Raw genomic sequence first — 15,138 nt, 5'->3', positions numbered from 1 at the left:
TATGTTACCACTTGTTAATCTGTTCTTAGGTATGGAGACTACTATGTCTGGAACAAAGTCACTACTTGCATACATAATATTCTTAGTGGAAGGAGGTGGATAGAACACTATGGAGAGATAACTATCAGAAACACAAAAAGCAGTGTTTGTATTTGTAAACTCACATTTGTCAAGGTAACATATGTATTCTAATACATATCATATTCATAAAACTGCATAGTTCAAGCATACATCAAGCAGTTTATTTAGTATTCCTGAAATCCACATTCCACATTCTGTCTTATCAACATTCATAAATATGAAAATTGTCAAATGAGAGTGCTGTGTTGAGTAGTATGACTCCATTCCATTGAACATTTGATATCAGAATGTTGCATTGCTGTATAGGTGTGTGCTACACTGTTGTTGGTTTTAGGTTAAGAATTAATAATTTCTTTTGTATTACCACAATGAAAACACAAAGTCACTTTAGACTTCTGTGCCATTTTACTTCTGCCTTTGCTAGAATTGGGCAGTCAATATTTTTTCTCTTTTGATTAAATAATGCTGCTTTGGTTCATAGTATTTTAATATCCAGACAAGAACCACATATAAAACCACATCACTATATAGCTATGTTACTATCCATTATTTTCCCTAAAAATAAGTTTGTCTTCATATTGCAACAAATATACATCAATACCATTGCAGTGTTAGCAGTGGTGCGTTACTGTAAATCTGAAATTCATGTTTTGATGGATGTTCTGAGAATGGGCAACTGGCTCAGTAGGTGAAGGTGTAAGAAATAAATGTGTCTAAGAAAAGCAAAGCAGAGAAGAGAAACAGAAAGCAACAAATAACAAGTAATACTGGCTGAATGTCTCCCCTGCTGCAAACAGTAGTGTGCAGCACCCATCAAAGGATTCCCTTACATGTACAGGTATATTCAGTATTTCTCCATATAGAAAGAAGAGAGTTAGTTGGCTCCGATCTTGCAACTTTCAAAGTGTAATTTTTGCTGAATTGTGTGGTGGGATTTGGGTTAATGAACAACAGTATAGGTTCCAGATGTGCAGATAATTTAAATATCTTTATACCAAAACACATATCAAATTATTCAGGGTTTCTCATATACTAAATCAATTAATATTCAGATCATCTGAATTTTCAATTCTGATATTCTTGGTTCCAGGTGAGCTGTTCCGATACAAAATTTGGACAGTTGGTGCCACATATTAAGATTCATGCAGTGGCTGTATTGATACAACGGATAATGTGAAAAACAGTGTGAACTAGTAATTCTTTGTTAAACTTGCAGGTGAACTACTGGAATTCAAATGTAAATGAGGTGCAGGGAGTTGTGATAGATCAAGAAGGGAAGGTGGTTCATCGCCTTTTTGGAAAGTGGCATGAAGGTCTTTATTGTGGGGTTGCACCTTCAGCCAAATGCATATGGAGGCCAGGTAAGAAGCTTGTAATAAACTCTGGCAGTCACTGTAGTGTAACCCTAAACTATGTAGAGCTGTTTTAGCCATCACTTTAAATACACAAAATACTACTGGAGAAATTAAATTTCTGGCTAGACAAATAAACAAAATGAGTTTATAATAATGGTAAATGGAAATGTTCTTACAGGGCATAGTCTTCTACATCTCACTCTAACTCCTGGTCAAATACTCTGGGGTCTTGTGGTCAACTTAAGAAAAAAAATTGGATGTCTGGGCCTGCGAGCTCCTGTGATTTCAGGAGCTGATTTCAACTTCCTTACTGCTTGCTTATAGGCATTGAGGTTGAATTAGTCGTCTTTTGCACCTGTAGTATCTTTCATACATGCAGAGTGTTTATCCAGCAATTGTCAGTATTGTTAGTATATTGAACCCTACTATGTATAGATAGTATTTTCAAACCTGCTTTGCACCCTACTCTCTGCTATGTCTACGTTAGTGCTGAAGGTGTTGGACAGTGCCGAATCAGTCTGCAAGTGAGTGTTATGTTCCAAAATCAACTCTGAAGATCAGTTAAGCTTAGCTTTTATAGAGACATTTGGTAAGCCCACTTTCTGGGGAACAGGAAACTATGTTTAACTTGAAAATCTGGAAAACAGTAGTTCTTATCTAAAAAGGAAGGAAAATCATAAGTTTTGACTCTATTAGCATGTAATTACAACTTCCGCAGGATAAGCAGTTCAAATTAATATTTAGTGAATGTTGTTCCACCTAGAGAATAGCTTTTGATGCTTTATAATTATATGTAAGCGTAAAATATATTAATATTTTTGCTTTTATAATTTAATAAATAAATTAATCTCTTGCATATTTAAAGTAATAGCTTAAAAAGCTTTTTTCTTTCTCATACATATTCACACAGGCTCCATGCCAACCAATTATGAACGTTATTATGGCTTCACGAGGTTTGCTATTGAGCTCAATGAATTAGATCCTTTACTGAAAGATCTTCTTCCTACAACAGATGCACGATTCAGGCCAGATCAAAGGCAAGAATGCTTATTTATATGCTTAATATTGCTGGGTTTAAGACTGGGTTTGGCTGAGTATTGAATTTTGTCTATGTCTTCACTACAGTCTGAACTAAGCTTTGGAGGATTCTGCTAGCAGAGCAAGGTATTCAGTATTGCAATCAAATTTCTGCTTTACTCAGTTGAAGGAAAGTAGAAAGCATCTTGTTGGTATAGTAGAGCTATCGTGCAGTCTTTGGGCAGAGGTGGGATTCCTCATAAGAAACTAGAAAGACAGGCTCTGAAATGTCTTGCCCTCCTGCTATGAATGGAATCACACTAATTCCCTCCTAAATCTCAGTTCAAAGTACTTCAATGTTTGTGATATGTTGGAGTTACTAAAGAAAGTGTATGCCCTAGGCTATAGGTCAGGTACATGTAACTGGGGAGTCACATCTCGGTTATTCTTATTTTATGAGGTTATGTATAGATCTGAAAGTGGGTACAACACAGACAGGCTTGGCTTGGCTTGGCTTCTGCTTGATTTTTATGATGATTTGCACTAGAAAATCCCTTGTCCTAGACACTGTATGATTGCTATAGGACCTGCTGTTATTCATACAGGCTTCTGGAGGAAGGAAACGTAGAAGCGGCAGCATCTGAGAAACAAAGAATAGAGGAACTCCAGAGAGGTCGGAGGCGGTACATGGAAGAAAACAGCATTGAATATGTACCCAAATTTTTTAAGTGAGTCTATTCATTTCAGTAGTAAGTCTGTTTTCTGTAATATGACTGGACAAAATGCTACAAGAATTATCACCAACGTAGTCTGTTAATCATGAAAGCCTGGAAAATGGCCATTTTAAGAAAAATAGTCAGATACCTGATCTCTGCCTGAAGCAATTTTTACATAGTTTAAAGCTTCATACTTGAAAGATCATTTTCTCAGAAGGGGCAACAGCTATACAAGCCCGCTGCACCCCTCAGCCAATGTTTTTTGAAGTGCAATAGAAGTATAATATTAGAATCTAAGATTTAACTAGGTTATTGTTTTACATCATTGCATAAACAAAGTAATAAACAGTGACCTGAAAAACAATATCATACATACATATATCTCTCTGTAAAATGTATATATAAGTGTATATATATATTTACACTTACATTACAATTTATTTTTGAGTGGAGGGTTTTTTGTTTGTTTGAAGCATTCTTCTGAAACAGGGGCTAGTCCTACCAAATAGCCTGATGTTTAGCATGGCAAATCAAAAGTGAAAAGATTGAACATGCTTGATGCAGTTTTGTAGTGGAAGAGAAGGAAAATATAGAGGAGACAAACGACATAAATGGTAAAAGACTTGCATTCTGCAAGCTAGATCTCTTGGTTGATCCCCTGCGCATAATCAGAATCTGTAATGGCTAAAGAGGCTTTATGTGGCTCTAAGACCTGTTCACACAGATCAGACAACACATTTGCGATCTTGGCTGCTTTCTAAACCTTCCACTTCTGATACAGGTAGAGGCTGATTTTTATTGTTAAATCCCTGACTGTTCTTGTGTCCTTTAGAAATATAAAATCAGATTTAGTATTGGGTTAGATCAGAGAGGTATGGAATATGATTTCATATTACATAAGAGCAGAGATCTATGGTCAGAACTTTTTTTTCCCCCTCTTTGTCTCTTTTTTTTTTTTTTTTCCTTTCTACAGAAAAGTTATCGACGCTAATCAAAGGGAAGCTTGGGTTACCAATGACACCTACTGGGAACTGCGAAAGGATCCTGGCTTTAGTAAAGTAGAAATTCCTGTACTCTGGTAAACTGAGAATGTAGATCTAGTAAACATATCACTCTGAAGAAAAAAAATAACTATGCACAATATGTTTCTTATAGCTAAGCGTGGTTTGTGGGTCTACGGAAAAACCTATCATTCGCATTTATTTTCATCTTTATAACGGACTTTTGAAAGTGCATTAGACCAGGCCCCTGACCACTTCTGGATCTTTTTAATTTTGCAGCAGCCATTAAAAAAAAAAAAAGAAAAAAAAAAAAAGAAAGAAACAGAAACCTTTTAAAGTTTCATATGCTGAAAATCCAGAACAAAAGAAGCAGATGAGTTATCCAAAGTCACTCGGAAGAGATGGTAAACGCAAAACTGCAACCGGTGCTTTAAACAGACATTAAGAGTAATATAATTTAAATTACAAAAACAAACAAAAAAACCCACAAAACAAAAAAGGAAGAAAAAGAGAAAAAAATCCATTTTGTTTCAACTATTTTTGTTAAAAACTCTTGGGTCACAACACTGTCATTTCTGGCTTCAGGTTAGTCCTTTGGTGTGATGTGCTTGGACTGGCCTTTGTCAAAAAGATACGCTTTTCCGGAAGCTGTTCCCATTCATATGCCATTGTTCATGCCTTAAACAAAATATGAAGATGTACAGTAAGTAATTTTAAAATATGTATGCTTAGGCTTGTGTGAAGGGCAGATTTTTAAAACACTAGAATTTTATCATGATATAAATATTGGAGAACCTGCATTATTTAAAATAAAAAGGCAACCAAACATCGAACTGTATTTCAGAGGAATGAGATCTACTGTACATGCTTTAGCTTTGGGAAGCTGACTGTATATTCAGACTGAAAAGAAACTGCTAACTGGTTGAATTTGAGACAATTTTGGTAAACGCATATGAATTGCTTGTCAGAAAGTTCATATTCTAAATTACTGATGCTGAGATGCGATCATTACTTTTACCACTGGCTAGACATGGTCTCACAGTGAATCTCATTTCCCCATAACTGTTCATACAATTAGAATTCCCTGAAGCTTTGCAACAGCGTTAAAAGCACAGAAAGATTTCATGGGAAGCTCTTTGGCTTCTCTCCAGAAGCTGGACAGTACTGTAAATACAACTATTTTCTGCCACACACACTGTTTACTTTACTGGCTCTGGTTTTTCCCCATCTGCTTTTCCTATCTAAATTTATATTTGAGAGTATGGCAGAGGTTCCCATGTGTTGTAGCTAACAACTACTACTTGTGTTGCCAAAATAGCTTTTGTGCAAAATTATATTTTACAGTTTTTCATAAAGTGATTCTATATTTTTTGATTAAGAACCAAGTCTCTTATGTGTTGCTAAGCCTCAGTTAATATATGTGGGAGAAGGCTTGGCACTTTCTATTTGAAAATCTCTGAAACGTTAAACAGTAGGAGGGCAGATTTTAATAACAGGAAAAAAAGTAATTTTATTAGGTAAAAACTGCATTCCATATGGTATGTTCTAGTCTTCCATTTATGCGTGTATTATACATCCAGGCACTGATGGTAGGTTAGGTGTCATGCATATGCACTGTATCTCTTTCTACATGTACACAGCGTACATAGTGCACTTGAATTTTTCTATTTAAGATTGATTCTAGTACTAAGACCTAAAAAAAGTTATTAGATAGGTATGTGATCCTGCCAGCAGAGCTGCTTGAACAGTTCTCAGTAGATTATGCTTCTTCTTTTTGCAGAATCAGGTCCCTACAGAACTGAGATTACTTTGATTATTTAATATGCATTTAGTTCTCCTCCTTGTTAGTATGGCAAAGCAACTGGCAGAGCAACTAGCTACTAATGAATTCCAGTTTCTTCACACAGTTCTATTATCAGGAACAACTATGAAAACCTAAAGAAACTATTAAGTAGACTTCATAAGAATTGTGAATGCTCATGAATTGCTTATGAATATTTAGTGTAAAAAAAACCTGTGTGCAGATTAACAGGATTTCTTCCAAAGAAAATTTTGAATTATTCAAAGAATGATATCGTTTTCTTTCCTAGTTGAACCTAGTCCGATTTATTTATTTATTTATTTTTAGTTCTGCAATTGTTATTATAAAAAAATGAAAATATATAAAAAGTTTGGGGGTTTTTAATCATATTTGGTTAACTTCATCCTACTTGCTTTAATGACAGTACACTATTAATCAAATTGGCACATTGTGTGCAAAATAGCAATTAATTATTCTATGTCACTTTCCTTAAAAACATTATTAAACATTTGCCCACATCATGCTCCAGTCTTTGTGTGCAGTTCACCGTGATATTAGAAAGCATTATGTGTGTATGACTGCAAGTACATTTGAGGGATAGAAACTGCATGTCCTCAAATTTTTTTAAAGGTTGTTTTTTAATTTAAATACAGAAATAAGGTCTTTAGTTTTACAGTGTTCTGCTAGTGTTTTCTGAACGCCATTATATGCAATGCAAACTGATACTTGGTGTACACTAAAGATGCTACCACTGATTTAATTATTTTTCCAATTGTTTATTTGACACTCATTGAAAGAAAAATAACATTAACAATTTTAGAATTAAAAAAAAATAAATCTGTGATATGCTAAATCTTTCTGTTGAAGGCACTTTTTAAGCCTACTGAATGTTAAGTTAGTTAATTAGTAAGTAGAGGAGACACAAAACAATGCATCACAAATATTTGCAGTCTTTATCAGAAATTGAAAAGTGCTAGCAGGTGTACTGTAAAGCAGTTTCTTATAGTGCAGAATTCTATGGATTCTGTGCAAAATCTTTTATTAAATTTTTCCTGTAACCTTGGGGGACATCATGACATATTTTGTGCTGTTTCTAAAGAGAATGGGTTAACAGAGGATAGGTCTGGGGGCTTCTATCCAAATTATAATTTTTAGACAACCCATGAAATTTCACCAGAGCTGAGTTGCGGGGGATAGTGGGCTTTCCACATCCCCTGCCAGTGTACTGCAGGATGGGGTTTCCCATGTTGCAGGGAGAACTCACTGTTGGCTCCTTTGCAGCCTGGCACTCATTGTAAGTGCCTGCTGCTTTTCAGCAGGGCTGCTGCTCGGTCGTCCCTTCCCAGAACGTGGGATTTTTCCACCACAGGTGCAGAGCTTCGCACTTCTATTGAACTGCATGAAGTGTCTTCTGGCCCAGTCCTCGAGCCGAGCAATGTCCTTCTGACCGAAGCTCTGCCATTTGTCGTGCCGTCTCGTCCTCCTAATTTAATGTCAACTGCGAACTTGTTAGCATGTAGTCTATGTCCTTGCCCAGGTCACTGGTGAGATGTTGATTGACACGGGCCACAGAATTGACACCTGCAGGGCTGTCCTTGTTGCTAGCTACCAGCGGGACTTAAGCCATTTATCGATGCCCTTCAAGGCTGGAGATTTGGGCAGTTCTCAGCTCACCTCACTCCATTCATCTAGGCAGTATTTGCTTTTGAAAGGCATGAAAAATACTTATCAGCTCAGTAGATTTAATTGCTATAGGTTTGGTATGTGATGAAAATTAGTGCAACTCATTTGACATTTAAAACCTTTTAGACAATTTAAGAAGTTCTAACTTTTACTACGAAGATGTATCCTCTGCTCTTTCCTGTGTTTTCTCAAAACACCTATTTCTGTATAAAATACACAACCCGTATGCTTTGGTTTCACAATAGTGAACTGTACTTTCAATTAATATTGCAAAAGAGTACCTTAATTTGTTCCCTGTTCTGGTACTGCAGGTATGATAGGTTAATAATAGCCATTTTCATCAAATGTAATGTCTTATAAAGACTTAAATAGCTTCATTCCTATTTTAGATCTGTATTAACAAGCTGGTAGATTTTTTGGCATATTAGAAATTGTTATCTCACTGGGAGATACAATTTGAGTATGAGTTGATTTTCGTACAGTATCACTGTGATTGAAAAGTCATCTGGACATCCCTTCTAATTTTAGACACATGTAAGTTGCATGAAATAAACTTCTTTTGTATTTGGCTTTAAAATTGAACTCTTTTCATCTTACAAATAATGTTATCCTTTAATTTTTTCTCATTTTGAACTTCTGACTCTGAATGAGCTTGTAAGGCATTTGTGGGTTTTATTTGAATAGCACATGCTAGGCATATGTCGAGTATTGCAGTATGTATACATGACACAGTTTTGAAAGATACTGCCCTTAATTTCCCTACTGAACACTGTTAGAGCTTTATGGAAACAAATTACACAAACCTTAAGGCACAACAGGAGCCAGTGCTGGTCCTGCCCTCATGGGCACCTAGTGAGGACCTTGTATCTGGGCCATGCCCTCTGATTCCCATGGAGGTAACATGGGATTTTCTCATCCTTGAACCAGGCAGAGTGGAGCCCAGTGCAATGCAGTCTTGCTCGTAGAGTTTCTCTCAAAAAATCTGAATTTTTAGAAATACCCTGGGAGGGAGGGGAGGTTCGTTTGCACTTGCACAATAACCAAGAGGGCTGAATATGCCAATTCTCTGTGAGTTTTGCAAAACTTGCTTTCACTAGCAAAGCACTGTTAGTATAGGGAAGGTTTGTGTGGTCTCCTTGTATTATAGGATTTTGAATATTGTCTGGTGCAGAGATAAACACTAGCTGTTTAACATGCCATTGGCTGCAGTCGTAATCTGAGGGATAGCTCTTATTTAAGGTGTCATTACTAATACTGGAGCTGCATAATGAAAGTAAAGGAGAGTTTTCAGATTAAATCCACCTGAAAGGAAAGAGTATTTGTATTCATATGCTAAAATGACAGGAGGGGTTAAGTCAGAGAGTTTGGCCCAGCGGGGGGGGGAAGATTAATGACAGATGTCTTGTTTAAGAAACACTGGAATGGCCTCACTGGTCACCCTGTGTTATACACAGACCTGGGAGAAAACTTAACAAAAGTTTACCGTGTCATAGCCACTTACTCTAGCAGCTGCTGGGGCTGAAAATACTATCTTGGGTTTTCTTCCTGTCATTAAGTAACAGTCATCAAAATTGTATAAAACTTGAACTTCCTGTTTAGAACATATATTGATAAAAGTCACAGTAGGTAGGGATACAGCAGCAACTAAGTATTTTGTTCATGTGCTCAAAGTTGTGAAGATATATTTGGTATAAAAAGTAGTATAATTTCTATTTTACCATCCCTGGTTACTTTTATTATAATTCTGGTATCACTCAGAAGTAGTTTAATGGAGAAAGTTCTTCTGTTTTTTTATTCTTTTTGTTTTAAACAGAAGAATCTGGACTAAGTGTGTTAATAAAGTTTAATTATTTCTGGGGAGGATATCTCCCTGAGCTCCATTAGAACAGTGAATGGCACCTGCAAGAATGTTGCAAATCTCAGTAAGCTCACAGAAATGGCTTATTTACAGCAATTTATTCTATTTTTCTATTATATATTGTAAGGAATCTACTTACAAAAGCAAATACATTTTTTGCTCTTTAAACTAGGGAATGTAAAACACCTTCATTCATTAGCTTTAGTGTAAGCTATGTCTTTCTTCCACTAAACTGAAAAGCCTCTTTATGAAATGATTTTTATATGGTATCTTGCAGGTTTAAAAAGTGATAGTGATGTACTTGTAGGTGTTTTTATATACCTCTCTCCTCCTTTGTCAAGTATCATGGTATTACAAACCCATCATATGTTTAATATTTTTTTTTTCCCTGCCTTACGATCTTTGACAAACCTCAGAAAAGAAAAGGGAGGGAGAGACTGCAATGGAGAACAGTGAAACTAGTCACAGCAGCTCTGTCCGTGGCACAGCTGTAACAAAATAGAAAGTTTTCTAACTTTCATGAATTAAAATGTCAGCAGAGCTGCTGAATCCATTTCAGGCAGGTTACCTTAATACTATTTTTCTTTCCACTGATCCATGACAGCATGAAAAAAGGGAAGATTGATGACATCTGCTCAGAATTAATTCTGAAGGTGAAGGGAAGTTTTTATTCCTTTTATAAATAAAAGTGACTGTAGCCAGCATTTGGCTGAACGTGTATTGGTAATGTGGACAAAGAGAGTTACATATTTTATAATTAAGGAAACAATAAAGTTGGAATATATAATCAGCAGTGTGTAATATATTCTCCCTTGACCTATGAATAATTCATTGAAGTATGGTAAAGCTACTTCTTCGTACTCCTGGAGCAATGACAGATGTTGTCTCCTATGAAACACTGGAACATGTTTCCATATTGACTGCTACTTTTAATGGTCTGCATTAATGAAAGAGGGATATCTTATGCTAATGTATAGTGTTGCTGGCCCAGAACATTAGGGATGCAAAAATGGAAGAGGTGAGGAGATTCCTTCAAAAAGTCACAAGTGAGTAACATCTTTTACACCCTGAGCATCAAAATGATGTAAGTGCTACACAAGAGCAGCATACGCAGCGATAATATTCAACCAGAACTATTTGTCTTCACTGATGTACTTGCTTCTTGTGCCAGTCAGTGTAGCCAGACATGCAATGTCTTTTTTCTGAAGTTGCATTACTATTTATGATTGCACTTGTGGCCCAGCGGTTGATTTGTCAGGTCCACCAAGGACAATCGGTGTAAGAGTCAGGATTGCAAACTCAAATTTCTTTTCTATTAGTCCTGTGCTGAATGCTCCCTCTCTTCCTTTGTTAAATTCACTTGAACAAGGAATATTACAGTAACATTAACAAAATGAATACAAGTTTAATCCTCAGTATTTTCCAGCCAAAGGAAGATTCAGGATAGCTTATTCAACTGTGTTGAAGAAATACAGATGAGATCTTAAATTATCTTTGTATTTGCTTAATATTTTATAACGTATTTTGAGATTGGATCACCAACAATAAAATTATACATAAATATATTAAACTTGGTTTGTCACCTATCTTGAATTCAACATTGAAAATTATCATTCCAATCTGAGGTTATAAATTAGGTCTATTTAGTTCTTGAAGTAAGTGTTACTTATTGGAGAGGACTTTGCTGCTCCAGACCTCCCAGCAGGTTAATGCAGAGGAAAAAACACTTGCTGTAAACTTCAGCATGATTTGTTAATGATACTGAAGTATTCTTTCGTGGTTGAAATATAGTGTAGAAAATTCAGATCACAATACATTATATTTTCAGCTGAGTCTCAAACAAGACCTGACTATGAGCTGAAAAATAAAGGTTGATGAGTGTATTCTGGTATGTAGACATAAAAGCAAAGATGGTGACTTCTACCTTAGTTAGGCTTTCGCTCCACTTAACAAAAGCACTGTTCTTGTTCCTTTATAATTATTTCTAAACTAATTATTTTCAAACATTCATTCCTCACTAAGAATTAATTACATGTGAAGTTTCAGTTTTAAAAATTAAACAGTGTTTGGAACTCCACAGGCGTGAAGAGTGGTGCTTCTGTCTTGCACCTAGTGCTCAGACCTTGCTAAATCTCCAGCTTTCAGAGTGGGGTGGACCTATAATGCTTACTCACTAAAATTTAATCCTTGGACCAAAAAGAAATGTCAGTGGGGCTTTTCTGGATGGATGGGGTTCTACTTTGTATATTGATTTGTGTCTATGTTATTTACTATAAAATAAGTAAGAAATCAAGTTGTTAGCATCTGATGTCTGAAATCTTTTCCTTTACCAATGCATAGCAAACTTCTTGTTCTTTATCTGTTACTGCTAGATTGTCTGAAGTGGATACTTCAGCACGTAAAAAGCCATCACAAAATTAAACTACTGTGGTATCCACAGAGATCATTATGATAGTTCTACATTAGGATATTAGGTATATTTTCTTTGTTGTAACCATTAGCAAGACTCTTCTTCGGGTCTTTTTCTGCTTTCCTTTGTATAATTAACAGTTTGGTGAATTATAATTTCTCAGTATTTTAACAGCAAAGAATTCTGTATTTTCTCTTATTTTTTGCACAAAGTTAATATGAATTGACAATAATGTCACACTTTTTTGTTGAAATTAGATCCCATACGCACATGTATGAAATGTAGTAAAATTTTAGTATTTATACCTTGCTCAGACTCTGAGAATGCTATTAGAAGAGTAAGGTCTAGATCAGTTGTTAATTTTACATTGCCTTACTGAGCTTCTTTGCTTTTAACAGCCTTTAATTTCAGATGGGAAACAGTCCTGCACCAGTTCTTTAGCAGGCCAAAATGTCAAAACCTAAATAGCTAAAAGAGCATTCTTTACTGATTGCCCATATCCCTGTGCTCATTCTACAAAAAATCCCCAATCTGATGATTTCTTACACACCTCTTTGTGTAGCATACTTGTAAAAGGAGGTTCTCGGAGTCTTTCCGCTGTGATTCTGCTATTATGTCAACTAGAAAGGTATACAGAAACTTGCTTTGCGTATTTTAAGATGAATTTTAAAGTCAAATAGTTGCTTTCTAGACGCCTGGCATATAAAGCCAGTACTGCTTTTGAGTACTGGGTAGACGGTGTCTGTTTTACAGGGGAACAACAGACTGCAACTAGGAAGATTCTGCGTTCCTAGATGCAGGAGGCAAAATTTTTTCTGTTGTTTGAAAGCAACAGAAAACTGTTACTTAAGGGACGGAAAGAAAATAAGAAGCATTTATGTACCCAGCTACCCAAATGTTGCAGAAGGCATTATTTTTGAGCACTGTAATATTAAACGTGACCTGCAGCACCCTTAATTTTATGCTCAGAAGTTCACTGTGGACTTCTGTAAAGAAATGAAGAAGAAAAGGATACTGGAAAAAAAAGTCAGTACCATAATTTCTAAATAACTCAATAGAAAATTGATTTGCAAAAATTCGTTTTGAAAACCATTTAAGCTACTTAAAGTATCACAATTTTTAAAAGCCCAAGTTTAGTCATAGTACATTCAGTAATTTAACATTTAAAAAAGTAATCTTGATTGATCTTGATTGCTTTCCTGCAAATGCATTTATTTGTGCTTGACTGTTCACAAGTTTGGTATATCTTTCAGGCTGATTCTTCTTTACATCTTATTAATTCTGACTCCAAATACTGGCTTTAATTGTGCCTGTAAAAACAATTCTATTGCTTACTGTTACTAAACATCAATAGCTGAGGAATAACATAGCTAGGATATAATTTGTATACTCCAAATCTATAGACTTTTATTTCACGTGCAAGAGTTAATCAGCAATGCACATGTCAGATTTGTTTTCTGCTTCATCTGCTTGGACTTTGATCTCTCACAGGCATCAGTACCTACTTGGCATAAACATTGCAAACAGTCTGATTGGATTAAGTTTAAAAGATGTAGATACTAAAGTTCAAATAGAAAGGCTCGACAGCGACATTCCTAAGAAATCAAAACAATGTACCCAGTTACACCAGGCTTTATAGTACTTGATTTTTAATTCCTATATGCTTAAACAACTGAGCACCTACGCAGATGAGGCTGAGCTGCTGTTGGTACTCCATTGAACTCAGTGAGCTTCCAGGTGAGTGGATGATCTAGCTGCCCAAATCTATTTCAGCTGTAGGCCTAACGTACAGTGGAGCCTAGGTATTCAACTAGGTACACTTAAGCTTGATTTTGAACATGTGCACTGTCTTGTGGAAGATAAATGTGTGAAATACAGCTGGTTTGGCTGCTTGCCAGTCAGAGCAATATATTTGACTTCCCTTTGACTCTCTTGCATTTTGGGACCTTATTCTGGGGCTTGTAGTATTTAAAAACCAGTTAACTTCATGTCTCTGCAAAGCTCCATTATGTATGACATTTGGAAGAAAGAACAGGAGATTAAATCAATGACAATTCATCATATTATGTCTCACTCTGGCAAGCTTAATTGTAAGAATATTTGCAACTCCTACCCCTGTTTCCCTGTACTTTCCCCAGGATGGTGCCAGCCCAGAGTGAGGGTTGCTAGTACTGTATGCCAATCAGAAAAGGAGACTAATCTTTCTGATTTGCGAAGAAGGGGGTGACTAAGAGCATGCTCCTAATCTCAGCCTAGAAAAGCATGAATGTGAGAAAGTGCGTCCCGTCACTCCTTCTAGGCTTCAGCACGTAAATAGAATTGCTTTTTTTGGTATATCAAGTTCTCTGGCTACTTCAGAGATTGAACCTGGCCAGGAAGGAGCAGTAAAAAAACAGTTTCAAGTTCCCACATAATGCAGCTGCAACACTTATTCTGTGTCTTTGCACTTGTGAGTTGGTTTTGAACATACTGTTGTAGTAATCCAGAATGCAGAGGCCTCACACTGACTACCTCTCATGCAATAAAAACCAGGCTCATACAGTAGTTAATGTTGATTGCAGTTGAGTGTCTTTTGGCCACATGATTCAGGGAGGTGGTAGTGGGGGGAATAGTAAACAAAAGAAATTAATTTAATGAAGACTTTATTCCAGTGATGTATGTGGTATACACAATACCCATAATACCAACTCCAACTGAGGGAGGTCCTACAGCTTTTGGTAGGAAATAAAGGTGACCTTGGCTATGCTATAGTTTATGTTGTACTCTAAAATGTAACAAAAGATGGTATCTGTTTCCTTCAGGCTGAGCCGGATTTATCCGGGTATTGTGTCCAAAAAACACACACTATTCTAGTTTTTGAGGAAACGTGATGCTCTTTTACCTGTTGCAATGTAATTGGATAATGCATGTACAAATGACTTGTTTAGCCTGCCAATGAATGTTGCTAATGCCTTACAAAAAAAAAAAAAAAAAAAAAAAAAAAGCATATTTTTTGTATTTTTTCCTCAGAGGCAAATCCAAACAATGCTAGATTTGGGAAACTGTTTACTGAAAAGCATTTTCTAATAGATCTCTGATGAAGTGCAATTGTATAATTATTATTGTTCAGTGCATACAGTACATTGTCTCCATCACTCTGTACACTGCTGCTATTAGTGCTTGTTCTAATAAATCTCAATGTACACTGTTTAAACTCCTATCATCTGTGTTCTGATT

The 15,138-nt window shown here is 36.0% G+C and overlaps 1 protein-coding gene across 8 annotated transcripts in view; it reads left to right on the top strand.

Moving 5' to 3' along the window:
* The window catches only part of OSBPL6 (oxysterol binding protein like 6), a 111,091-nt gene extending 95,997 nt beyond the window's left edge, over positions 1-15,094 (top strand). For all 8 annotated transcript variants that reach the window (XM_049806303.1, XM_049806294.1, XM_049806339.1 and 5 more), the window contains 5 exons: positions 30-174; positions 1,298-1,442; positions 2,347-2,473; positions 3,059-3,181; positions 4,143-15,094. In XM_049806303.1, the coding sequence (XP_049662260.1) occupies positions 30-174; positions 1,298-1,442; positions 2,347-2,473; positions 3,059-3,181; positions 4,143-4,251 (649 nt within the window). In that variant the 3' untranslated portion in view covers positions 4,252-15,094. The remainder of the gene's footprint in view (positions 1-29; positions 175-1,297; positions 1,443-2,346; positions 2,474-3,058; positions 3,182-4,142) is intronic.
* The last annotated feature ends 44 nt before the right edge of the window (positions 15,095-15,138 follow it).

The sequence above is a fragment of the Accipiter gentilis genome, chromosome 1 (genome assembly GCF_929443795.1).
Source record: "Accipiter gentilis chromosome 1, bAccGen1.1, whole genome shotgun sequence".
In the NCBI taxonomy this organism is placed as follows: domain Eukaryota; kingdom Metazoa; phylum Chordata; class Aves; order Accipitriformes; family Accipitridae; genus Astur; species Astur gentilis.
The sequence above is the reverse complement of the archived record's forward strand: the minus strand, read 5'-3'. Positions and strand labels throughout refer to the sequence as shown.